Source organism: Castor canadensis, chromosome 12, assembly GCF_047511655.1.
Source record: "Castor canadensis chromosome 12, mCasCan1.hap1v2, whole genome shotgun sequence".
In the NCBI taxonomy this organism is placed as follows: Eukaryota; Metazoa; Chordata; class Mammalia; order Rodentia; family Castoridae; genus Castor; species Castor canadensis.
The window spans coordinates 105,742,889-105,770,235 of record NC_133397.1 but is presented as its reverse complement, the minus strand read 5'-3'; the positions used below and the strand labels follow the sequence as shown (position 1 = coordinate 105,770,235).

General features: G+C 38.5%; 1 protein-coding gene and 1 long non-coding RNA gene across 7 annotated transcripts in view; one reads left to right on the top strand and one right to left on the bottom strand.

The window, feature by feature from the left end:
* Nucleotides 1–27,347, top strand: part of LOC141414911 (uncharacterized) — a 101,934-nt gene that overhangs the window by 8,215 nt on the left and 66,372 nt on the right. For 3 of the 6 annotated variants that reach the window (XR_012439888.1, XR_012439885.1, XR_012439884.1), the window contains 2 exons: nt 5,069–5,195; nt 7,370–9,861. This is a non-coding gene — a long non-coding RNA (uncharacterized lncRNA). Of the gene's footprint in view, nt 1–5,068; nt 5,196–7,369; nt 9,862–27,347 lie in introns of those variants that run through there. The other 3 variants (XR_012439887.1, XR_012439889.1, XR_012439886.1) reach the window with 1 other exon arrangement.
* The window catches only part of Spag17 (sperm associated antigen 17), a 206,691-nt gene that overhangs the window by 116,852 nt on the left and 62,492 nt on the right, over nt 1–27,347 (bottom strand). The window contains exons 4-10 of the mRNA XM_074050665.1: nt 24,706–24,837; nt 13,105–13,291; nt 11,664–11,858; nt 9,850–10,031; nt 6,048–6,209; nt 5,021–5,093; nt 4,696–4,808 (exon numbers count right to left, since the gene is read on the bottom strand). Coding sequence (XP_073906766.1) covers nt 4,696–4,808; nt 5,021–5,093; nt 6,048–6,209; nt 9,850–10,031; nt 11,664–11,858; nt 13,105–13,291; nt 24,706–24,837 — 1,044 coding nt within the window. The remainder of the gene's footprint in view (nt 1–4,695; nt 4,809–5,020; nt 5,094–6,047; nt 6,210–9,849; nt 10,032–11,663; nt 11,859–13,104; nt 13,292–24,705; nt 24,838–27,347) is intronic.

Sequence of the window (27,347 nt, the reverse complement as noted above, 5' to 3'; positions counted from 1 at the left end):
CACTTAAGCCATGTCCACAGTTTCAAATTCATTAGCAAAATAAAACCATTGGTCTTATAAAAAACTTATGGACCAATTAAATGAAAATATTAGTGTAACTGGCTAGAACAATATCCCAGTCAATAAACAGCAAAACATCTATTGGAGGTAGCATAGATGATAGAGTCTGAAAAGGACTTTCAAATATATATTTTATGTACTGAGAGAGAGAGAAATAAGTGTGCTTCCTCCTTAAACTAAGAACAGAAATGGGCAATTGTGAAAAGAAATTAGAGTATGCAAGCCAGAAGCATTATTGCTAAAACAAAATTTCAATAGCCGACTGAACTTCATTGAAGAAAGAATTAGTAGGAAATTAAGCCAAAATTCCTAAATGGATAAAATTAAAAGAAGATTTAAAGACAAGAAAGAAAGTCCTGAAGTTCCAACAGTCATCCAATAATAAGTTGACCGCACAAGGGAAATAATATTTGAAGATGTGAGAAGATTTTTCTCAGAAAAATCTTCATTACTCATTAATTTAGCAAATACATATTCAGTTTGTACAATGGGTCAGGTGGAGCTACTGTGTGCTGAGCACCAAGCTTCAGCTTGCAGGGAGCTTATGGTCTGGTGGGAGGAGGAAGGCAACAAACAAAACCAGGAAGTACTTTAATTAACAACAGTGTTGATAAGAACAGAGTGATGTGGTAGAGAACGGTCTGTGTGTTGTGCAACTGCTTTTTCCACGTGGTCGGAGGCTACTTCCATGGAGATTGGATCACAAAGAGTATCCACCAGGCAGACATGGAAAGTAAACTAGTCAGAGAAGCTGGAGTGAGGGCAAGGTAGCATTTAGTAATGTATCTGAAGAAGAAACAGAAGACCTATGTAGATAAAACGTGTGTGTGTGCGCGCGCGCGCGCGCGTGCATGCGCATATGTGTATGTAATGAGAGAGAGAGGGAGAGGAGGGAGAAGAAGATTGAGGGAGAGAGAGAGAGAGAGAGAGAGAGAGAGAGAGAGAGAGAGAGAGATTTAGGGGACAGGAGATAGAAGACAGAGCCCAGAAACATAATTTTAGGGCCTTTATGGGATACTGTAAGTGATTTTATTTAGAATGTGGTTGGAAAACAGTTTATAATTCCTTTATAATTACAATATATGATGAAATAAATAAAGCCACACCCAGAGCTATGTTTTGGGAGTGCTCTATCCCCCAAGGTACATGTGTTGGAGGCTTGTTTCTCAGTGTGATGGTGTTGAGGTACTGAGACCTTTTAAGAAGTAAAACCTAGTGGGAGTTCAGGGGGGCTGCTGCCCCTGAAAGGCATGAAGATAGTTTGCATTGGAACTTGAGTTAGTTTTTGTGAAGGGTTTGTTATTTAAAAAAGGTAAGCCTGTCCTCTCCCTATTTCTGGCTTCCTGGCTCTCCATGTGGTCTTTCCTTCTTGCACATGCTCTAGTTATGATGCTACCTGCTGTGATATGACCCAGCCAAGGCAGCCCTCATCAGAGATTAAATCAATAGGGCTGCTGGATCTTGAGCTTTCAGCCTACAAAAACCATGAGGTAAATAAACATCTTTTCTTTATAAAATTAACTAATGTTAGATGTTTTTGTTATAGAAGCAGAAAATGGAGCTTGTCTAATATATCTAGACAAGCTCCTCTTTGTTTAATTTTTTTATATGCCACTTTTTATTATAATTATTAACACATATTAATTGTACCATTAATGGGTTTCATTGTGGAATTTCTATACATGCATATATTGATCCTTGATCACATCCCCCCTTCCTTTTCCTACCTTTTCTTGCTACCCCCTCTTCTCTAAAATCCCTTTCCCAGACACTTATAGTCCCCTCTACTTAGACTGTGTTATTAACTTTAAGGAGAAACTTTAATAGCAGCAAGAAAAAACAGATTTTGGACCCACATCATCAGCAGAAAATGGAGCATTGCCATCAAAATACCTTCCCAGGCAGACTGTCTAGGCTCCAAAGTCCTTTCTGCCACTCACTACCCTGGGCAAGCTGCTTAACCTTTCTAAACCTCAACTTTCTTTTTTACTATAAACATTTTTTATTAAGATGTATCCATTATATGGAGGGGAGGTTTCACAGTGACAATTCCAATTTGGCTTATATTGTTTATATTGTACATTGGTTGGATCACTCTCATTGTCTCTCCTCCTCAACCTCCTCCCTGCCCCACTTAAAGCAATTGCAAGAGGTTTCTTTGTTCTATTTCATATAAGTATATGAAGTCTATCAACCATACATCCTCACCTTAACCTCCTTCATTCACCATCCCCCTCAGTAGTACCCCCCCCACTATACCTATTTTACAGTCCTGTCTTTCCTAATTGTTATTTAAATTGATGTTGAAAGGGGTTTCTCAGTGTATGCCCATTGTGAGTGTACTTTACTCTGGTCCATTCAAGCCCTTCTATTTCTCTCCCTTACTCCTTTACCTCCCACTCCCCATTTTCAACAGCTTTCAATACACATTCTCATATCCTCTACCTTCACAGATCTTATGTTTTACAATATTACTGATGCTCTATCAGTCTCTTTTCCTTTCCCTCTTTCTCCAAGTTCCATAGAGTAGTTCCACTGTTACACACATGTTCTACATCTGAGTTTGTAAATGATCATGCTTGGTTTGTGTATATGTTTATCTTTTGGATCTATCTTCCATGTATCAGAGAAAACATGCAGCCTTTGTGTTTCTGAATCTGGCTTACTTCAGTTAATATGATGTTCTCCAATTGCATCCATTACCTTCTAACCATGTCATTATTCCTTATGGCTGAGTAAAACTCCATTGTGTATATATACCCTGTTTTCTTGATCCATTCATCAGTTGTTGATATGCCTTGGTTTTCTTGGTTGTAGAATGGGGCATGAAATTATTCCTGCTTCATAGCATTGTTTTGATTAGATGAGTTGATAGATTCAAAGTACGTAGCACAGTGCCAGGTGTCTGTAAGTAGTACATATACACTGACAGTGTGAATAACAAATTATTTTTAAATACATATGAAACATTTGCAAAAATTGATCTAATGGGCTGGCAGAGTGGCTTAAGTGGTAGAGTGCCTGCCTAGAAGGCTCTGAGTTCAAACCCCAGTACTGAAAAAAAAAAAAAAGAGAATTGACCTTGTATATCTGTCACATAAGAAGTCTCAGGAATTTAACCTGTTAACTTGCAGGCTATGTGTTACGACCACAGTGCAATAATATTAGGAACCAGTAATAAGGGGTGAAGATCATAATGATTTATGGATTTAAAAAAGTATGTAAAAGACTGACTAGATGGAAACCCTCAAAAGGAAATGCAAGCCTTAAGTAAAGCAAAGCAAAGAAAGACTGAAAATAAATGAAAAGTTTTCAGTTAAAATGAAATACAAAACAAACCCAAAGAAAGCACAAAGAAGAAACAATAAAGATAAATGAGGAAATTAACTAAAGAAAAAGAAAAAAGGCTAGGTGCCCATCAGTTAATGAATGGATTAAGAAAATGTGGTATATATACACATGGAGTTTTAATAAGCCTTGAAGAAGAATGAAATAAGTCATTTGCAGGGAAATGGATGGAACTGGAGATCATGATGTTTAGTGAAATAAGTCAGTCCCACAAAGACAGTATCTCATATTTTCTCTCACTTGTACAACTTGGGGGAAGTAAAGAAAATAAGGCCATGAAAATAAAGGAGGGGATAACTAGGTAAGAGAAAGGGAAGAGGAGGAGGAGGAGGAGTGATAAGAGGGAGGAACAAGGAGGTGAATTTGATCAAAGTACATTGTATGCATATATGGAAATGTCCAAAATGAAACTTTCACGATGTATGATTAATATGCACCAATTTAAAAAAGTAAAAAAGGGATTGATCAATGAAACTAAATGCTGTTTATGTGAAAAGACCAATATAATAGATAAACCATTAGCAGCCATGGTCAAGAAAAAAGAGGGCACAAGTACATTACACCAGTTACAAGAGAGGAAACAAAGGGTGTTAGGTTGTTGGCGTGCTTGGTCTCAACCTTTGCACAGGCAGTGTGGGAATACTGAACTTGCCCCTGGTCCTGGTTTGTGGCCTGACTTCTTTTATTTGGCCTCCATATCACTGCATATCTGTAAATAATGCTTTTATCCTTTCCCCATCAGTTTTCCATCAGGCAGTTCATACTTAATCTTCATCCCATCATAACATCACATCGTTATATAAACGAAATTTTTAAAATGCAGTTGAGTGAATAATAGAAAGAACTTTGTATCATACTGAGAGTCAAATAAAATCAACATACTTACATGAAAAATACAACTAATATTGGCCTCAAAAGTAGAAAAGTCTAAGTACAAAAGAAATTTGAAAGATTTAAGTTGAAGACCACTAACACCCACTCACCTGTCCATGATCTCTTCCTTTTCCACTAAAACAACACTAGACAGAGACAGTTTTAAATGATATGGTCTACCAAATTTTCAGGGAATGTTACATGAACTCTTTCAGAGCAGAGCAAAAGAAAGAGGACTGATGCGGATGAGGATAGCAAATTTTAGTTTTATCTGAAATGTCCTACACTTTATAAATGAGAATAGATTCAGATATTATAAATATAATTTTTAAAAATCGTGATTAACATGGAAGCAAGGAGAGATAAAGTGACTGACTTTAGGTTGCTCTCCGGGAAAAGGCTCAGTTTACTTACCTGTTCTACCATGCAATGTAGTATGAGGGAGACAGAAATGAATTCTTCTGGAATTGGATTCAGCAAATCATTGTAGTATCTCATGTCTACTTCAGTTGTGATGATGAAAGCCACTATAAAATACAGAAAATATCATTGCCCAACTATGCTGTGTTCTTCATTTCTTTCATCAAAAATTCCTTCATTTATTTGACCTATGACCATGCACTAATAAACGTAGGAACTATTGGTGGAGGAGCAGCTAAAAGCAAGATGGAGGACAGTCATTATTCCTCAAAGTGCCAGCTCAGGGTGTTGATCCTCTGGAAACAGATTTCATACATGCCTGGTGGTGGGGCTTGGGGTTCCTCATGTTGTGCTTTCTTCTTTCCAGGGGTTTGAACAGCAGGTTGTGGGACCTAAGATAAGAACAATTGACAAGAAAAAAACTGAGATGGCCTGCTGATAGGTGCTTTCATCAAATGCTAGCATGATGAGATCCAGCAGGATTCTGAGATCAGGTAATTTTGCTTACACCACAACATCATCTGTTAATATTAGAATTGTCTCATTAGTTCAGAGGACATTTTGGTGTGCCTCCACCTCTTCAGTTTTAGTTCACATTGCTGGTATCCACTTTGCACAGGCATTCTAGAGCACTGAACTGCCGTGGCTTGTGTCATAATACTTGGTTTCATTGACCTCTGTTATCTTTATCTTTGCCCCTTTCTTGAAAATATCATTGTGTACCTTTCCCTCATCACATTTTTCCATTACGCAATTCATACTCAGCCTTCAACAGATCACCAACCTAGTAATATTTTCCTAACTCCTCTCTCTCCACTTCACTGCTTCCCAAATTAGGCTAGGTGCCATTTTTTATTGCTTCTACTGCAGTCTGAGCTGACTGCTCTCCTCACATTCGTCATGCTGTGCTGAAACTGCTATTGACTTGATTGCTCTCCTCTTTACAAGGCAACCTCAGTAAGGAGGATAGGAAATGTCTTCGCTATTATATTGCCAGCATCTTGCATAGTGCTAGCTACAGTAAGTGCTAAATAAACACTGTGATTACTTCACCACTATCCCTCTTTGTTCACGTTATTCATTGCACCACGTGCCCACAAGTGGTCCCATTCTTTTCTTTGGAGGGGTCAGATAGTTGAGTTCTCATATAGACCTTCCAATGGAGCCCTTTAATGCTTTGTAGGGAGCTTATCCTTGTTCCCTCCTTCATACCTCAATACAACAGGCAGTTATTACCCAGATACAAGTATTTATGTAGGTTTTTTCTTCACATGCTTTATAAATGTGAAAATTAAGCCACTCAGTTAATTGTTCAGCCTACTAAAGACATTTGCACCCTTGCCTACCTCAGGAATCTGCATGGCTTCTAAGGCAGTTTTCTCATTAACCACTTGTGGGACATTAATGAGCTGCATGCTTTCCAAATAGTGCTGGTGCTGCCTTTTCCAGTCCAGGCTGTCATACATCAAACAGGCAATATTTTCAAAAATATTGGTGCCCAATTCCAGCTACAGGTGATTGAATTAATGACAATTTGTTATTAGTTTTATACAGTTCAAAGCAGGTACATGATTTGTATTGTTCCTATCACCTGAGCCTGTTCACTTTTCACAGGAAAGCGAATTTCTGAATCCCAGGACTAGGTAACCGAGTCTCCACTAGGTAACCAAGCACTTCTTTCCCTTCTTGTTCACCACAATTCAGACTACTACCTTAAGGGGCCTGTGGCTGTTAATATTGTGAGAAGCTAATTAGTGCTTCAACTAAGTGAAAACCAACCAAATCATTAGTTTCTGCAGTATGGCCTATATTTTTTAGTATCTCAATTGCTAGAACATGTTAGATGATTTTGATACGTTAGCCTAAGTCAAGCAATAGATGATTTCTATGCAAGGAGCCTTGCTCAGCTTTGTGTGTTACCCACCCAAATATATTACAGTGCATGTACCATAAACACTTCTTCCTTTCTTCTCTTCTTTCCTTTCACCTGTGCTATGCTTCTTTTGGGGAAAAACACTAAGAAATCACAATATTGCTTCTGTAATACCCCCAAGTTTTATGAGCTGCCAAGAAAATGATAGATCAGTTGCCTTTATTATTTGAGCTTTCACTTCCAGAGATAGGAAAGTAATGTGATTGCTGTGTCTGTCTGCTGGGGAGCAAAGAAGGCTTAAATAGGCCCCTCATCCTATGTCTGTGTTGAAGAGGTAAGGTAGAATGAGATAGCTTCTGGTGGGGCCAGTGAATCATAGTCTGGCTGAGGTCCAGTGAATTGCACAGCTCTGCCATCATAGCACACCTGTCTGCCTGCTTCCCATGCCCTTGCTAAGTCTGAGGGGTTTTCACTTCAACTTCAACCTGGTATTCCTTGCCCAAATTCTGGCATAGAAATATGTTTTTGTTTTTATTTCTAGGAACTATAATAAAGATTCTGTCCATTGATACCCCAGCTTAACCTACTTAATTCACTTTAAACATCCAACAGCAAATGTATGCTAAAGACTAGCAAATTATTTCAGCAACCAGGGCTTAATGTGAGACGGTGCAGCTGTCTTACGTGAGCAGTTAGCACGTCTTGATAGGCATTTATTTGATGTAAAGCTTTCGTTACCTTGCTCAGCAGAAATACAGCTTGCTTCAAAGGTTGCAAATGCTTTCTTCCATCTAGGGAGGAAGAAGGAGCCGTGGCTGGCTCCTAGGTTGGATAGGAGGCCATTCCTCATCGACTCTCAGGTAATAATTGAGAGAGTAACAGCGTGTATCTACTCTGCTTCTACTAGAAGTAGATTCATCACCTTTATGCTTATTAAGTGATCCTAGGTTTAAAAGGAACTTCCGTCTTCGATATTTCTTCCGGAATTCAACTTTATCACTGAGTCATTTTCTAGGCTCCAACACCTTCAATGAACACACCTTGCAGAACATAACTTGCAGAGACTTGCCTCTGTGGCATACAGAAGCTGGACCCAGACCAAAGCCCTGGCATGAAGAGGACGGTCAATACTTACTGCAGATTTGCTGACAGGAGATCAGTGGCGCTGGGGGTGCAGCACAGTCCTAACTGACTCTCTGGAGAGCTGAGTGTTTTCAGGTCCAACTAGACACACTAACATTAATCTTCTAGTTCTAAAGTCAGGAATGTTCTACCATAACTAATATTTCAGCTAAGCTGATAATGTCTTTTAACATAAAATAGTTTCTCTGAACTTTAATTGCCGCCTAAACTCTTCTACTTTGTATTTTGTAAAATGTAAAATAAAGCCACTATCACTTTCTTGAAGATGGAATGATCAGTAGCTTCTGATAAGCAGAAAATCATGGGAAGGAAGTAGGATGCTAGGAATGGCGCTAGATCTTCTGAAGTTGTGATTGTAGCCATGGTGCTGCCAGGAGGAGGCATGGGTCTCTAAGTTGTAAATTTGTGGATATGGGTTTTATTAGCCATACCTAGTATATGTATGAGGAAGGGTAGAAAGTTGGGTTTGAGGTGGGATTTCAGGATACCAGGGGAAAAAACCCCTTCCCCAAATTCTGCCTCACATTTGTTGGATGTAATCTAGAGTTCTAGCAAAATAGGATGGAATATTCATTCTACTACATCACTGGGATAGGGGATTTTCATAAAGCAGTAACGGGCTGATGACGGCAAGTCCTTTTCTGAACTCAGGTTTAGGAAGCAGGACAGTGAAAGGCACTGTAGCACGGCCAACCATATCTAGATGAAGGGATCAAAGAGGCAAAGACAAAGGCAAAGTTTGCAGTAACCATGTTTGCTGAACCCGCTGTGCCTGGTTACAGCTTTTCTGCGTCCAGCTTCAATTCCAAGTACAGCACAAGACTAACATTTACTCTTGTTACTGGCAAGTGACTCAAGTGTTCTGTTTCTATATAGTTGCATCATGCCTTATATTGAGTCTTTGCAATAGAACTTATTCAAGCCCTATCTGTCCTTCAGGATTCAACTCTGGTCTCTTTTATCAGTGTTTTTACTTAAACTGTTTCACAGTGTTTTCACTAAGTGCTCATCCATCTCAAAGTAATAGGGTTAGGGACTCAGCGTCAGAAGTGTTCATAGCCCATGACTGTGGCTGGCTTATTTGATCTCACTCTTCAGTTAGTCTGTGTTTTTTCTTTTTTTCTTTGTCAGTCATCTATAGTCCGTAAATATAGATAACTCTCTGTCCTCCCTACCCTGCTTTTCTGGGTTCCTTTCAGAGTACTCATGTCATATGGTCCTTCCCTAGGGCCCTGCTTTCAGTTTGTCTCCGTTGATGCTGAAATATAAAGCTTGCAGTGCATTGAACACTTCCAAACCCCTATTCTGGGGGCTCAGGAGGGTCAACCAGAAAGAGACCTGAGGTTTTCTATAACAGAGTGAGTCTAAATACCTTCCATAATATCCCTGGTAAGTAGCCACTTGACCTTCTTTTTAAGTTGATGGGGAGAAGAACAACCAACCAACCAACCAGCCAACCAAATGAAACCTCTTATGTGTCTGGCATTCATTAGATTTTCAAGAACTCATTTTTCCCTTTTCTGAGTTAATAGGAAACTCAGAGTGTGTTTCACGTAATTTAGAATCTGGACAGATGACGCTTGATCAGGGCTTCTCTGTTCCATGGTTTTGGTCTTGCCTCTCTGCAAGCTCCTCAACAGTAGGGGGGCAGTGACAGCTCTCAGGGAATGCCTGCTTGGGTTAGGCTGGGGTCAACTCATTCCATTGGGACAGAGCTTATGGGCCAAATATATTAAAAATAAAATTTTGGCAATAAAAGCTAGGGCTAAATAAAACAATGTTTGAATTGACAAAAAAGAGAGACACACAATGCAATAAGCTATAAAATTTACTATTTTCACAGTTAGTATATATAAAGATTCTAATTAATGTCTGGAACATAGTGTCACTAATAGAAATAGAAATAATCACCATTACATCCACTCCATCTTATTCTTTATCATCAATTTATATACTAAAAGCTACAGAATCATGTTAGATCATCCTGGCCATCCAATGTACTCATTTACTAGAAGACCAAACAGCCCAGCACAAAACCTAGGAGTTAATAAATATATGTGGAATGAATGACTATAGCAAATGGACCACCAGCCCCATTAAATCTACACACTCTCACTGATGTGTGCACTAACCATCATCTCACTGTCTGACCAGTCAGAAGGAAAATCTGCTTCTTTGACCATGTGTTCAAGTCGAGCCACATCAAAGAGATTGGTTTCAGGTTTCTCATTATTCAGGATTGGCTCCAAGTACTTCCAGAAAATTTCAAGTTCTTTTATGGCATCCTCTCTTTTCAAGTTTTCAGCTTCTATATCTAATAATAGAAACATGTTTTATCATAAGATGAGAATACTGAATTTCTTCCCACTTTATCTAGATGTAGTGGGTTATAGTCATTGCAAGATGTCTGGTGAGTATCAGAAAGATGCAAGTAAAGAAATGTAACTTTGAGAACCTTTTGAAACTGGACAACACAATTACAAAATCGTAAGAGACCTATATTAAATATGATCTTATCTCACCTCTTCACTTCATAGTTGAGGCTCAGAAATATTATGATAAGCTCACAGATTTGAAGGCTAAAGGTGCTCAGGATTTCCATCACTCTTAGATTCCTTCTGTATAGGACCAATTTCTCTGCCAAATGACTTTTTGACCATATTTGTGTCAGCTGCATAACTAGCTAAAATGCAGTTGATTTGTTTCTTCTCACATGGCTAAAACCAGACTGGATCAGTGATTTATGCTTCTGTTATCTTTTGGTCAAATTAAAATAGCAACAGTCTTCCCTGGAAATTTGTGCTCTTACTATAAAATAGTGACAGATTTCTATAAAGTTATACTCGAAAATTTGCTTGAAATATGTTTATTACATCTATAACAAAATTGAAGGTTGTGCTACTAAGATATCATTAGTCTATTTTAAAGACTATTTTATGTTCATTTATTCTGCACATTGGATATTTACATGAAGAGATTATAGGTTTGGTATGTATGCAGCATTTTCTCAAAGGACATTTAACTGTCCTTTGAGGCAGTCGGAAGTACCTGAATTTGACTCTAAACTCTTTTACTTAATAGCTGCTTATAGTCCAAGAGTCCTTTTTGGTGAAGTGTAAAAAAAATAAAGCATACTTCCTACGATTGTGTGAAGCTAAATGAATCAACACACTTGGAACCCTTAGCATTGGGCCTAGTCTAAGGTTAAATGTCTGATAAATGGTAGCTATAGCTATTATTGGGGTAGTGCTCTCTAACTTACAAAAGTAAATGAAAAAATGCAGCATTACAGGAATTTGGATGTGGCTGTGTAAGTTACAGAGTGCTGTGTAAATATTATTAATAAATAACAATAAAAGCAGCACTATGGCAGAAAGGATGAGGGCTTCTGGAAGCACAGTCTTATGCTGAATCCCAGGGCTGTTTAATCTAGAGTGCACAGTAGCTTTTTGTTCTTTCCTCCAGCAGTACTCTAGCATAATTCCCTGACATGAAGACTGCAAGGGTCAAAATGATTGAACAGTAGTGTAGTGGGGGCTTCATCTCAGACAGAATGCTACCACCCCACCCTGCCACTTTTCACAAAAACAGCAGCACAGGGGGGCAAGAATACAAGGTTGTGATCTTGCTTGGGCTGTGTGGTGACTGTGGTTTGGGTAAGAGTTACAGATCAAAAGTTCCTGAGAAATGTAGTTGGATAACCATTTCTTCTGACCTTCAGTCTGTTTTCTGTGGTGACACAGGGATATAAACACGGTATGATTTTAATTTGTAAAATTTATGACTGCTGGCTGATACAAGTAGAATAAATAGCAAATCAAAGTCTTGAAAGAATTCAATAATGTACGTATTATATAATTATGTTTTGAATAGCAAATCTTATTTGTGCTTTAAGGACAGCAGGTAATTTTGACAGACTCAATAAGTTGTATAGCAGACTGCATACCTTCTGGCTGAAGAAAAGCTTCCTGCTGCTGGCTCACTGCTGCCAGGTGTGTCTTCAGAGGGTCATAGTTCTCTGAAGATATTTTAATCACGCTGGTTATGGGAATGCCAAGCTCAGTGACAATGGCTAAGAGCTGAGGATTGTTGAAGCCCACGACAATAATGTAATATTGGGCACCGTCATCTGGTTCATCGTCTGTTCAAAACACCATAAAGAAGAGCAGCCGTCAGTGGAAACTAGCACAGGTTGTGCTCAGCCAGTTCAATGGCTATATACATCATTCATGCATTTATAATCCCTCTGGCTTGCAGAAAATGGTCCAGTTGGCTGGAATGCAGTCCTGTTGACTGTTTTTCATTATTGCTCTTCCAGTAAGAAGGTTGCGGCCATTTTACAAAATATTAAATCACTTTTGCAAATGAGACATAGGCGTAATAAGAGGACAAGCATACATGGGGTGTGTGGTCATGGAAAATGCGTGCTTGGCTTTTTGTTAGAATTTAGCCTATAACTTTTTTGTGTGTTCTAATCTCTTTTGAGCAACATCTGGCTTTACTCCTGAATTACAAGTAGCTGCAGCTTTGTGGTATTTTATAAGTAGAGGTGTTTACAGGAGAGGGAAATATTGAATATGGACAAGCTCTCTACTAAAGTGCTGAGTGTACTTAAGTCAGTGAGCATGAGCCCAGGGCATCGCTTATGTAGTCATTATGTGTTCATCACATTAAAAATTTGAAGTACATATTGTGCATTTTCCTAAAATTTCTCTCCTTGATTTTATCCTGGTTGAACTATTTTTACTAACATTAAGACATGAGATTATTTTAGAATGTAGTGTTCTGGGGGATAGGAATCATTGTTACACTTTAGTATTGCTACTATGTGGAACCTGAAAATGTTACATTTTACAATAGCCATTAGGGTCAATTTACCAATAGTACAACAGATGCTCAGCTTTTTAATTTTTAAGTAATGATTTTTCTTCTATTACTGAAAATATCAGTGTTGATATTGTCCACGGAATCCATAATATCATTGTTTCCAAGTCTAGTGTACTTAGAGCAAAGCTTTATCAAATGATAAAGGATGTGAAGGACTACCACTATCTCATTTAAGCACAATGCAGACCTAAAAACGGAAATCTATTAATTAAAAAGAATAAATAAATAAATCTAATGCAGATAATAATAGGCAGCCCCTAGTAGGTTCAAGGGAAGGCAGTAATGAATTACTAAATAGCTAAACATTTTCCAAAAACAGCAATGAGCTGCAAATAGAAATATTTGTCTATTAGAGTGTCATGGAGAGTGAGTGACTTGTGGTTTTATGAAGAATGAAAAGACTGGGGGAGATTAAGCACAGTTATTAGAATGCCTTCTCAAACCCTGTGACAGGTTGTAAAGTAAGAAAGGCACCCCAGCAGAAGCGGCATCCTACTGACCAATGTAACTTCTGGTTTCGTCTTCTTCTCCCCTCCGTTTCAATTGAGTGGCCTTTTTCACTGTTGGGTTAGGCTCAGGCTGATCTTTTCCCTTTCCTTTACCAGTTTTAGCATTTGGGGCCTTCTTCTCCTTTGGAGACTTTGCTTTGCCTTTTTCCTTTTCTACCTTCAACTTGTCATCTACCACCTGGAAAGAGAGAATACTTTTATTTTCCCCTCCAAATCATGTAGTGAACAAGCAATGGCTTTTGTCATGCCAGGTGAAGTAAAGAATTATCTTTACTTCATTCATTGCTTTTTTTACTCATCTTTATTTTTTCACTTACTCATTCTTCAAGACAGGATAGTGGAGGTTCCAGTTTGAATCTAAGCCTGTGGTAAGGCACATCTGTGCATGAAGAGTGGAGCAGTGACTACCAAGGAAGTTGTTTATAGAAGAGCCTTCTGGGAGAGAATTCATCCCGAAGGAGGGTCAAGTGTGGCTTGATAAACCACTTCCAGTGTTTTGAGGTAGGGCAGGATGATGACTCTGAACACAAGGATGATGGTATCAGGAATTTGGGCTGATCTTTGAGCACCTATCTGACCCTTATATTGGGGTGGATCATTAAAAAATAAAACAAAAGATAAAATAAAACATGCAAACAGAGAGTTTTCTGGATAATGTTTTCCTTAGTGTAAGGAATTTTTTGACTATTTTTAAAGGTTAAAAGACTCTTTTGCAAACCTAGTACTAACAAATTATTTTTATTGCAATTCTAGTTAAAAATGTACAGACTGAGCCAGTGGTTGTTGTTTGATATATTCAAAGATGGGATCAGCCCAAAGCATCAGTTGATCACACACAAAGACCTAATATTTTCATTTTTTTTCTTTCCTAACAATTTCTGAAAACCTGGAGCAGTACTTCATAATGCAATTATTCTTTTAATTCATGTAAATAATACAACAGTACTGGATCACGAGACACCTGTACAGAAGACACAGATTATGCTTACGTTGTCATTTTTTTCATCCTCAACAAAACTGAAAACAAAAATCAATGAAATTATTGTGTGACTATCTTGGACTCTGCTATCCATTTCCCTAAGCCGTGACTAAATTTGAAAACTTCTAAGGCATTCGAGGTGGGGAGAGAGGAAGACATGGTGCTTTGACACCTAGCTGACAGCAGGTAACACAGGGGAGAGAGGAATATTTTCCCCACTCCATGTGGCTGCTGAGGAATTCAGAAGAGCCAGTTGAGCCTTGTCCCCCATGGGTGATATCAGTTGTGCCCATGGATCCTCCAAATGTACCTAGCACTTGTGTCTCCAGTGACAAAATGCTACTGCTCCCAGCACCTCCTCAGAAGCAGAGAAGCCTCTGCAGGGGCTGTGGGTGTCACAGCTTTGGATAGAGGCAGGTACAGGCTAGGAAAGGGCCCCCTGGTTTCTGGAAAATGAAGAGAAGTACAATGTGGATAGAGCATAGGTGAATGGTAAAACAACATGGAAGAACTGGAGGTAAAGACAAAACAAATTCGTCTTGGGGTGGAAGTGAAAGTTTAGGAAACCAACTCCCTGCCAGACAGGAACATGGCAGTTAAAAGGGAAGGAGTGCTTGGTAAAGTCAAGCTTGCTAGAATTCACACATCTCTTTTAGTCTACCCCCAAGGACACAAATGAAGTAAACTTTAAAGAAAATACCGGAATAGAAGTTTTGAAATTGTGTGGGATACCAGTATTCATTTCCTCGTTCACTCATTCAATGAATATTGTTAGGAGCAGAGGAAACATCAGCAGAGGCTGTGGGTGTCATTCAAAGCCATGGGCAGAGGAGACCACAGTAAGGTAAAAGATGGCAAAACCCTGGCATTTCTTGTTGCACCAGATGTAAATGATAGGGCTGGGCTCTGCCCTCTTTTTTTTCTTTTTTTTTTTTTTTGCAGTACTGGGGCTTGAACTCAGGGCCTTCACCTTGAGCCACTGCACCAGCCCTATTTTTGTGAAGGGTTTTTCGAGATAGGGTCTCATGAGCTATTTGCCCAGAGTGGTTACCACGCCCGGCTCTCCCTCTTGAGTTCACAGACTATGGAGGAAGGAAGCTAAGAAGACTTACAAATCAATAGATAAAAAACATAACTGCAAATTTTAATAAATGTCATGCAGGATAAAACTTAACATAGTAATAGAAACGCAGGTGAGGAGACCTCTCTTGTAAGTTGGTGATGAAAAGCCTTCTCTGAGGAATAAACATTTTTGAAAAATACGTGTGCGTGCACACACATGCGTGTACACACATGCGTGTGTATGCAGACCCTCGGGCACCCAGTCACTAAGGAACTGTGTGTGTCAGGGAACTGAGAGGAGATGAGTATAGCAGGGGAGTGGGCAAGGGGGGGAGCCGCTCAAAGTGGGGTGTAGGAGGCAGGGTATGGTCAAGTCTACAAAGGCTTTGGAGGTGGTGATAACCACGTTGTATTTTTATTAGAAATTCAATGAGAAGACAAAGGCTGTCAGGTGGAAGAATACTATAGATTTGAAAGATTAGAAACTGGAAAACCAAAAGGAAACCATAGCAATAGTCCAGGTAAGAACTAATAGTGACTTACATTAAGGTATTGGCAGAGTGGAGAAAAGTAGGCGGAGTTTAGTTTAGCACCTAGGTAGTTGATGGCATGCACAGAGGGAGAGATGATTGGGTAAGAACTGGTTTTGGCTTAGGGTGGGCAGACTGTTATAAGTGATCATGTTACTCTTGAGATGTCTCTCTGATTTCAAGGAGGTAGTGGATGCCTGCATTTATTTTCTTCTTAGAAGAAATATGAGGCTGGAGTTACAAGCATGTTGGTAGTAATTAATTACATGGGAAAAGATGAATCACCTTGGGTGAGAGTTCTTGAGAAATGTGAGAACTGAACTGGGGATTGTGCCACAAACCCCAACACTTATGCATTTGGTAAAGGAGGAGAAGCCAGGAGAAGAGAAAGAGAGAGAAGTGGTCAAAAGATAGAGAGAGTGAAGATAGAAAATGGAGGGTCCAAAAAGGGAAAAAATAAATGTTGGCAGTTGTGGGTAACACAAACAAGAGCAGTTATGGTGGAATGTGGAGGTAGAAAACAGAGAGGTAGTAACAATAGGCAAATAACAGTTGTTTGTATGGACAACTGTTTTGAGACGTTTGGTTGTGAAAGGGAACCAGAGCTCCGAGTCCTTCCGTAGATGAGTGGGTGGGAGGTCAAGATACCTGCGCAAAGTCAGAAGCTGTTGTGTTCACAGGCTGGTAAAATGGTCTAGTAGAGAGATACTGAAGACATAGAGGAACCAGAATTCTTGGGGAAGCAAGGTGGGATGAGATCAAGGGAATGTGTCAGTGACTGGACTTTGATAGAAGAGACCTTTCTAGTTTAAAAGAGCAGCAAGATTGGGTATGGATGTGAGAAAAGGCAGGTCTTGAGGGTGTTGAAAGAATGTTCCATTTTTCAAGTGTAGCATGGGGCCAAGTTTAGTAGCTGGGATTAGATAGGTAAAAGGCAGGAGGTTTGAATAGGAAAGAATGTAAGAGTCAGCTCAGAGAGTGGACGCGTAAACACTATAGAAATGTAGCATTACTCTGCCGGTTTTGAAGCATTGTTGGAAATTTTGAGATTATTGATTTAAAATGAAATCTATATGTTGAGTTGTGCGAATGCCTCTAGTTTTATTTATGAAACTGACTTCATCCTAGAAAGTTTGCAAAATGCTTGTGATGGAAGGAGAGGAGAGCAAGGGAATTGAGAACCAGTAAAGGAATGATGATAATGATTTGGACCATGGAGTCCAAGACCAACCAACAATGGATAGATTCTGGTGGGATCCAGACTTTGGAAATTATGATGTGGTTTGAAGAAATTTTTGTGTATGAGGAGGCAGGGGGGCTTTAGGTTGTAAGCAAGAAGAAAGGAAAGGAAGTTATAAGAATGGGTGTTTTCAAGACTGGTTTTTCAAGATGACCATTAGAGAACTGAGAGGCCAATAAAAAGAACATTTGTAACAATTTAAAGAAAAATTGAAAGGGAAGATCCAAAGAGGTAGAGAATGGCAGTGTCATCCCAAAATGTCCAGGGCAGAGGATGTCCTGGTAGACTGATAGGAGGATCTGGGAAACAGAAGGTACCCTGTGGCCAGGTGTCTGCATCAGGGTATCAGGGCTGTAAACCATTACACTAACTCTTCTGGTTTTGACTTGAGGTTCTCTACATAACTTTTTGCAGTTTGACTGCAATGGAGAAAACTTTCCATTCAGGCTGATGAGTCTGTCCTATAAAACTAACAGTAATATTTACAGCAGCAAATTGGCAAATGGCTGCTCTAATCCCAGCTGTCCTTGTCATCATTATCATCACTATCATTATGTTTCTGTTTGTTGAGTCCTTCCTGTGTAAGAGACATGGCATCTTGTTAAGTCTTCACTACAACTCCAGTGGAGCACTAGGCCCAGTTTACAGAAGAGGGAAAGGAGGCTTACTCAGTGCAAGGAACAGTTTAATCTCAAAGCCCATAAGTGGCAAAGTGTAAGTCCCACTGTGGCATTGTCCCTGTCATTTGTAATGGGTCCATGAAGCACAGACCAATGTTCCTGAGTCTGATTAGCCTGCAGACACTGGCGGGACTCATGCAGCGCCTCGTCAGTCATAGGTCATCACATGTACGCTAATGTGCAGTGCCCTCACATGCCTGACTTCATTGGCGGTCTCCTGTGTCTGGACTGTTCCTCACTCTTCCCACCTGCCACCCTTGAGCTGAGTCAGGGGCAGTCTATTTGCCTCTTTGGTTCTTGTCAATGATTGACTGCTTGAGCCCTGAAATTCCACTTTTGTCCAAAGGTGAAAGGCCTAGTTATAGGAAAATCAACTTTTATCTTTCTTCCACTTTTCTCTCATTCTGAGTAAGCCCCTCCCAACTGTGGATTTGGGGTAGGGAGGGAATCAACTAGATTAGATAGGCATTCAGCAAAACTCAACTCTAAATCATAAACTAAGCTTTGTTCATGTAAACTCTTTCTCTGTCTGGTCTTGTTTCTGGATAACATAGCAAGCATATTCCCATCCTATGGTCATCTGCTCACAACTTAAAAAATCTCCAAAGAAACTCTGGCTAATTCAAGGCAAAAATGTAGGAGGGGAATATCCCAAACATCTTTCTCTCCACCATGTTTGGGGAACACATGTTCTCTAGCATATGAAGGGATGGTCAAGTTCATTTCAGAATACATTTTCTTTAAAGTGCAGTATGTACAGAGAGCATCTGGATGCCTCCCACTGTGAGAGGGCCTTGGATAGGCACAGGGATTTCTTACCCAGTTAATCTACTTAGCAGATGTGGAAGTCTTATCTTAGCAACAACTAAAAAATAGTGTTAGCATTTCACATACTCAATTGAATTTCAAGTGACATCTACTCAAATCTTTAATCCCAAGTTATTATGCTTTTAAAGTGAGAAATAAAAAAACATCATGCTCTGTAACAAGGCAATCTAGTTATTTGGTACTTCAAAATATTTTAGATCATATTTTATTTTTGAAAGACTTCTTGATGTCAAAATGATCTTGATTTACCCATTTCTTTACTCTTTGCTATGAATTGGGGGTAAGTGGTAAAAGTGAGTGAAAATGATGGTAAATAGCTATACTTCATCATATTCTTATAGCTGATTACAAATCCACATAAAATACATATAACTTTGTGTTTTATATATCATTGTCACAAGAGTCTCACAATGATGTTATTAAAGACAGTGATAGAAAACATGTTTGTGGAGGTTGCAACTAACTTACTTCATTATTATGTGGTTTATGAGAAACTGGGTCTTTTCGGAGCCCTACTTTAGTTCTCTTTCAAGATATAACTTTTCCTAATAAACAATTTATTTTACTGATCCCAGATGGTGGGAACTCAAGAGCTGAGCTGAGAGAAAATATATGGAGTTTAATAGACTTGAAAGACAAGTGTTAAACAATATTCAACAGATTTATTTTCACAAAATTCTTCTCTTTCATCAGCTACTGTGCTGTTAAGTCTCTTAGATTATAGATAATACACAGTGATTTCCAAGTTCATTTGATTAGGGGGCCATTTTTCAAAATGGAGAACAAGGTCTAAATGGTCATAGAACCCACTCTGGGAGCAGAAGGTTATGGGAACATTTTTGAGTTTAATCAATCTAGTTCTATAAATCTATGCTAAAGAAAAGTATTCAAAATATAGAGAATTCCGTATTACACAGTGCATTGTTTATTCCACAAAATATGGAAATAAGTTTAATATTCAATAATAGAATGATTAAAAAATTTTGGTAAATATCACATTATTATTATCACGATAATAATGACAGGGGTGGATACATGTGATAATGAGTAAAAATTATTATATATTTTAACTGAAAAAAGCTGTATCAAAAATGCTTTTACAATGATTACAACTCTCTAAAGAAACAAATCTACAAAAAGAAACATACTAAATGGTTAACTTCAATTGTAATAAGGTTATGGCATTGCAAATGTTGTGTTTTTTCTTTTTTATATTTTCTGTTTATTCCCTTGTACCCTACCCCATGCTCTCACCTCCCTCATTCCCTCTCCCATAACTCCACTGAATAGAAAATATAAATGCATGAAGTTGAATTCAGAGCTTGCTTCTCCAGTGATGGTGTAGAAAAATTTATGCTTAGGAATGTGTTGATTTCATTTGTTCAAATAATGCGATCTTTAGAACCCCAAATAATATCTTCAGTGCTGGATCACATCTTCAGGGTACAGTTTTCTCATCCAAAGAATCAAAATGTGACCATGTCTGTGTGGTGATAAGAGGACTGAGTCTTATGTCCATCTAATGTCTGTCTCCTGTAAGATCCTGGGTGGCTCTGAGCAACTTCAGCATCATGTAAGCCAATGCTGTTCTACCTTCTTATCAAGAGACAGGGAGAAGGCATAAGGGTTTGGATAATCTCAGAAGGTTTCATTCAAAGAGATTCCTGCAGAGATTGGGTCATGTGTCAGCAGGGAAGACAGGATTAGAAATTAAGTGAGAATTGCATTGAGAATTAGTGGTTAGGTAGGTGACCTTCATCTTAGGTAGGCTTTATTCCTTGCTTGATCATGGTTCCCACATTTACTCTCTGGATGTTGTAGCCATCAGTTCTGTGAGGAGACATTTCTGAGCAGCATCCTCTGCTTGTGAGCCCAGAAGGCCATTTCAAGATTATTGAGACATTCTTGGAATCCGGCCTTTGGAGTTGGATAATTTGGGATTTGAATCCCAGCTCCATTGTTGAGCATAATTGTTTGGCCTTGGGAAATTACTTAATTTTTTACACCCTCAGTTCCAGCATCTGCAAATTGGGAATAATTCTTTGTATCCCGTAAAACCATTTTAAAGATTAAATGATAGAACATGTGCCAAGGGTTAATCCAGTGCCAAATAGCTATTTGTTATTCTCAGTTGTAACCTTAACTACTTAAAATATTACTCTAGTTTAGATATCTATGTTTCTTTAAATTTTTGTAGAAGTCCATAAAAAGTTTTTATTAATGAAAATCAAACCAATTAGGAAAGCATTATTCTGATAATCCAGATAAACCAGCCAGGGAGTCATTGATTTCTCCATAATTGCTGGGTTTGAAGCTCCTTAGATCCAACATTCATGTTGGTAGTGTCCTCATTTCGATAATCCACCCTCAAAGAATTCCATCCAGTTAGTAAGGCAAGTTATTTCTTTCTTGAAACCACACAGCCCCCTCTGAACTGAGTCCCTGCTCTTCCTCTGTTTGATTTCTTAAAATAGTTTCTGAAGATTTTAACCACAACTGAATCAAAACTAACCAGCCTGTAATTTCCTGGTATGTCCCTATGGCCTTTCTTTTAAAACAAAACACATACAAAAATGGCATTGCATTGGCTGATTTCCAGTGTTTTGGGGTTTTGACTGGAGTAAGCTGGAAAATGTCTCTGAAAGTTACTCTAATTTCTCTTCTTTTCTCTTTTGGAGGATGGCTCTAGGTTGTTTGTGGCTTCATTATGCTGTATTATCAAATTGAAAAAATTTTAATTTGGAATTGTTTTAAGAAAAGTTTACTAAGTACTATCTGTCCATAGTTCATTATATCTGCCTTCTTTTTGATTCTAGTACACAAAAAAATGAGGCAATTTACAGTAACATATGAGCTAAAAAGTGAAAGAGCTGTTCTTTTTTTATATAAAAGATATGCTATGTAAAATTCAAGAATTGTGGACAAGTTATTTGAAGTCATAAATTCAAAGCAAAGTTGCAATATATTAGGATCTTGTCATGACACCTATGCAAACATTCTGAATTCAGCTCGGAGGTACAGAAGACTAGATTTAGTTTGGCCAATTACTTAAATGTTTAATGACTTTTGTATTATAGCCATTTTTCATCTGTTTTATGATTTAAATGTCTTCTTTTAGATGAAGTCTCAATATAACTGAAATATTTTCATTTACAATTAAGTGTTTTGTTTTAAAGTAAATGTTCATAATTACTTTAAAACATAAAAGTTGGAGTTAAAAGGAAGCAAAAATGTGAGTGAAAATAAAAATTCAGATAACAGCTCAATTAAAACACAGCTCAAAATAGTAACCAAGGAATTTCTTTTAAAATCACAAGAACCATTATGAGAATACATGAGCCTAGTTTATTCCTATAAATGATTGTTTCGGTAAATGTGCTTTGAATTCATGAACTATGATCAGTTGAAAACAATGAAACTCAAAATGCAAAATGAATGTTGAGATAATGATGTAAGGAAAATTCATTTCTAAACAAACTCTCTCACACTGAAGTTTTATGACACGGTATAGCTCTTATCTGGGATTAATGTATGAGAAATCGTCATATTCTGAAGTTCTGTAATACTAAAATATATTTATATAAGTAGAGTGTATTTCTTTATGGTATGTGTATTTGGAAGTAATTAATAAAGTATTTCCAAGTACATAAATATCTTCAAATAGATTCAATTTATTTGTGTCCCAGAAATTCACATGATCTAGGTTTTAAAACTGTTCTTAAAAAATCTTTCCTTATAAAATATTAATTAGCCAGCAAGCTTTCTTACAAAGCAGAAAGCAAAAGCAATGTTAAGTAAAGTGTTATAAGTTATTAAATTTAGGGCAGTCTGAAATAATATCTTACTGTTTAAAAATTGAAACCATTATTTACCATTTATTGTAAAGAAAAGTTTTGATTAAAATAGGATCAAATATATAATGATACATTATATTCGTTTTATGGGGGAAAAGATCAGGGACCTAATTATATTAGCAGTTTTTGCCCTCATCTTCTCCTAATATTATCTATAATTACTGCTCTGGATATTTTAAAGCATTCATTCTTAAAAATTGAATTCCAAAAATTAAACACAGAAGATACAAAGCATTCTTTGGGTTGTACGGATGTGAGCAATATACATAATTAGCATTTGAAAGAGAGCATCTATGTAGATTTCATGTTGTGGTACAAAGGCTGAAGATTCAGACATCCCCTGCCCCCTTGCAAAAATCACAGAATTTCCTCCTACGTTCAGCAAAGAGGAAGCGTTGTGTAAAGTCCTCTCCCTCTCTCTCTTTTCTTTCCTTTCTTTATTCATTTTCTAATGCACAGCGTGGTATCTGTTTTACACACTTTCTATTTATTTTGCTTCCTGCCAAACGCCTGGCTGACAAGCATTAACCTCAATTGTTCCACCTGACCTCTTGGGCTGTGTCGTTGAAGTGATCGTAGATTACATCATGCCACAAACTGCTCTCTTCATCTCACTTTTATGGCGAGACCTTTCCGGAGAGTATTCCTTCCCAATCATTTTTCATCGATTCATTTAGCACCTACTCGTATGGTTTCGACTTCGGGGCTGGTGTTTTGGGAACCCCCAAATAACGAAGACATTGTTAGATTATGTAATTGTTGGCTCTTATTTGCTCAAAATGTTTCTTACTGTGCCTAATACTTTTTAGTTCAATATCTAAAGTGCAAGCTCCAATTCCTTAGGAGTCTTAAATTTTAACAAGTCAATCATTTCTATATCTATACAATTTCATAATGGTCTTACTATAGTTCACAATTCAAAGAAATGGCAAGCAAGATAATAGTATAAGAATATTTTTATATCATTACATCCTTGAAAAAATTTCCTGAGCTACCAGGATATTCTGTTTATTTTTACTTCAAGTTAGTTAACTGAAATATATAAACTACTTCTGTAATAAACAATTGCTGATTTAGGCTAAGTGGCAGACAAGTAAATTGACACTCTTTAGCTTGTGATTTGCAAGTGCAATGGTAAAATACAAAACACACAGAAGATGCAGGAATTTTCAGAAAACTCAGTCTACATTTTATAATTTAGATTCCCATATGACACTGGAATTTAAACAGGCAAGAAGAGATGGTAAAGATAACTGCTTCAAATTTTCCAAAGCTTCTTCTGCGGAGGCTTAACTTCCCTGAGTATTTCTTACAGTACAAATCTCCTGTAGAAGATGGGAAGAGCTCCAATAGATGGAGAACTATACTGTCGACTGTGTTCAGACGATAGAATTTTCCTGGGGACGATATGTGCCGTCCTAATACGATGGTTCATGGGGAGTGTTTCTGAAAAATGTAAAGCTCTACACTGCAAATGCAAAGTGGCATTAGTGTTGTTGTCATCATTATCTTGACCACAGTTATCCTGTCAGGATTCCAATGTCACAAAGGAAACTTAGATTGGAGAGTTGTGCAGAGGTGAAGAAGGTATTACTGGAGTATGTCCACTTTTACTTTTTCCTCAATTGATTTTGTCTTCTTCACTTAAGATCATAAATAAATGACTTACACACAAATCTGTTTCACACACATGTGGACACACACATCACACATGTATACACAGAAGCATTTGGCTTTACAAAAATATTTCACCATGATTTGGAAAATCAGAAAAGCATTTCTCATTTTGAGAACCGATCATAGCAAATGGATCTGAACCTGGCATCACCTTGCAAAAGTATTTTAAAACATTTTTCAGATGCAAATGGGAATTTTTGAAAACACACTGATAGATTTCCATAGCCAAATTAAATGAAATATCCACATGTGAAGAAATTACCAGACATATGCTATGAAAATAGGAGTGATGGATCGCTGCTGAAATTGCTTTATTATGAAGGTGCAGATGTGCCTACTATTTTAATAAGCGCTCCTATTGAGTATCATAAAATAATTTAAGTCGTTAGATCCTGCCTTGAGGGGTTCCTCCTCCCCCCCTTTTATATTGCTTCTCCTGGTTCCCTGTCTCTTCTCTGGTCCCTTACTTGCTATAATTATATAAATACACCACCGTAAAGAACAATCTTAGCATAGATCCCAAATGTTGTCATTTGCATATGTAAGGAGACTTATTTTCAATGGATTTATCATAATTCTTCCAATAGATCTTTGGATAACCTTTTCCCTAAGTTGAGATGATATCTAAATTTGCCAGGTAACATTTAATGGTGGCTAAGAGGAGAGGAAGTTTCTGGAGAAGTCTGACTCCAGGTCATTCACAGCTTGCTCACTTTAGACAGGCTACCCTGTCACACGGTACCTTCTTTTCGTTTTCCCGTCGCTGTTGGTCCTTTAATTTAATTTGCAGAAGTTGAAATTTCAAGAGTTTCCCTATCAGTGGTAAGGTTAATTTCTCTCCATTATCCATAATTGCTTTTGCTGCCACTAACACCTATGAAGAAACACAACAATGATTAGGAAAAGTAACATTTTATAATTGTCATAGTCTGTCAATAATGAAAAGATGAAAGGGTATTTTATGGTTTGTAATATTTGTATTACTGTAAAGGCGTCTCATTGCTGGTGAGAGAGAGAGAGAGAGAGAGAGAGAGAGAGAGAAAGAGAAAGAGAAAGAGAGAGCCCATTGAAAGGGGCATTTACCCTCTACCTGAAATAGATCGGGTTGTCTGAATATCAGCTTGTTTGTCCAATAAGGCAAAGAGTACTTCCCACAATGGCATGAGACTCAAAGTCCCAGGAAAGGGCAGAGGAGAGGCAGGCAGGTTCCCATTTACAGATGACTGACAGGTCACTTTCATGCTACAGAAAGTCTATTGTTGTTTGGGATAGCCAGTAATCCAAACTGTCAAACTTTGACTTATGAGGACATTATAAATTAAAGAGGGTTTTATAATAGTGGAAATGACTATGTTAGCAGTCTTTTAGTTCTTGGTGACCAAATTCAAATGAAAGATAAAAGCTGCTTGACACAGAGGCGCCATATGAATGCAGCTCGGCTCTCACAACTTAATGTTGATTCTGTTGGTATGCGGCCTAATTGGGGTGAAATAAGGTTATTGAGTTTTCTTTGGGTGACGACAGCCACTAGGAACATACAGCTGTATTGTCCAGATGTGTGGCACTGACAGCCTATTTTATGACTGTGTTTTTTACAGCTTGTTTCCCCTGAATTTCACACAACTCTCTAACATCTGGGCCCTTTTCCTTGGAGTCCTATAACCACTTTATTTACTGCAAAAAAAATAAAATCACGTAAAATATACCATAAAAGTTGTTATGTGTTTCTCTTTATTCGTGTTGTCTTCCTAATAAAGTCCACCCCTGCCTGAAGGACTGTCACAGAAGTAATGTGGTTAAAGATTTTTCAACTTTTGTTTTCAAGGGAGCATCATATTTATTTATAACCTCGGGATGAATTAGGTGTTACTAAAGTGCTCTGACATGTGGGTTTTCTTCCCCCTTGCAGCAATCGCTCCTCAGGCGCATATGGTGTCAATTTCAGGCTCAGGGTCTCAGACAATGACCGTGTGCACTGCATCCCTGGAGCTGGGTCTTGTCTGAGGTTTGCACCAGTCCTTGGTCCGTTTTCATGTCCAGTACAGATTCTTTGGCTTTCTCCTTGGCCAAGGAAACAGCAAAAAGAAAGGGAGTTATGTATTTCGCTTTTAACTGTGGATTACTATGTGCCAAAGGAGAACGGGACTTTTCAGAGACCACCTTGGGGTTTCCTGCTCTGCATCACAGCATGGGAAAGCCAGGAAAAGGATTCCTATAAAACCTTTTCTAAAAATCCAGGCAACAAACCCAGAATCAGGAAGCTTTGTGCATCTCAGCAAGCACTCTCCAGGAAGCACAGTGCCAACAGCTTCTCATGGTGATTGTGTTCCTGCTGAGCGGAATTAAGGAAAGGGACATGAAAGCTGTGAATTCTGCAAGCAGGAAAACTGGCAGGACAGCTGCAGAGCTGCAGGCAGGCCTCAAACGTGCTATGTAGCCCAGGCTGGTCTTGAACTCAAGATCCTTCTGCCTTAGTTTTCTGAGTGCTGGGATTATAGGTGTAAACTACTATACCCAGCTCAATATTTGATTTGAAATGAAAACTTTCAGTACTAGTTGAACACTGTGTTGACAACCAGGCTGTTTCGTGACATCTGGTTCAAAGTATTATTCAAATTTGGGTTTTTAAAACTCAGAGCAGTCTAGCATAGAACATTTCCTGTACTACAAAGATAATGACAGCGTTGAGGGAAGCCAACATTGAAATGGGTAAACCAAGAGTGCTTGTGGAGTCGCTCTTCCTGATGATCTGTGAAAGCAGGATATTCACCTGTGCCTGGGGAGGTTTGGGAGAAGCCTGCCTGGCCTCAGTCGTGGTGATGGATAGGATGTCTCTGGAGGAGCTTCCTCGCCCCTTGTCTCCAGAAGTCTTTGCATGTTACCTCATTGTGTTAAAATGCATTCTAACACAACAAAACATCCCCAGAGAAAGGTATTTTGCAGGCCATAAAAGTTGTTTCTGGCTTGTCGAAAACTGTAGAGTGCTGGATTTCAACCCAAATCTGGCATAGTAATAGTGATATCCTGCCCTGGTCTGAGGAGAGGGGTGATGGGGAGTGTCACTGGTACTGCAGGCACCCATGACCTCATGAGATGTGGACACCAGTGCGTACAGTGGCAAGGCCAGGAGCACTGTGGAGTCCTCTTCCCAGACAGCCTGGGCGGCCCAAGTGCTCTAATGCCTAGAAAAGGCACAGTCTGCACACAGCACCATACCAGCAACAGAGCTGGGCATAATTGTCCTCCCCAGGGTTGTCTTGAAGAGATATGACTCCCACAAATGTCACTCTCCAACACTACTGTGACTCCTTGGGATAATTAATGAAAGTGAAAGTTTATTCTGAACTCAAAATCTGACACCAAAAGTTCTCGTGGTATGTGGGT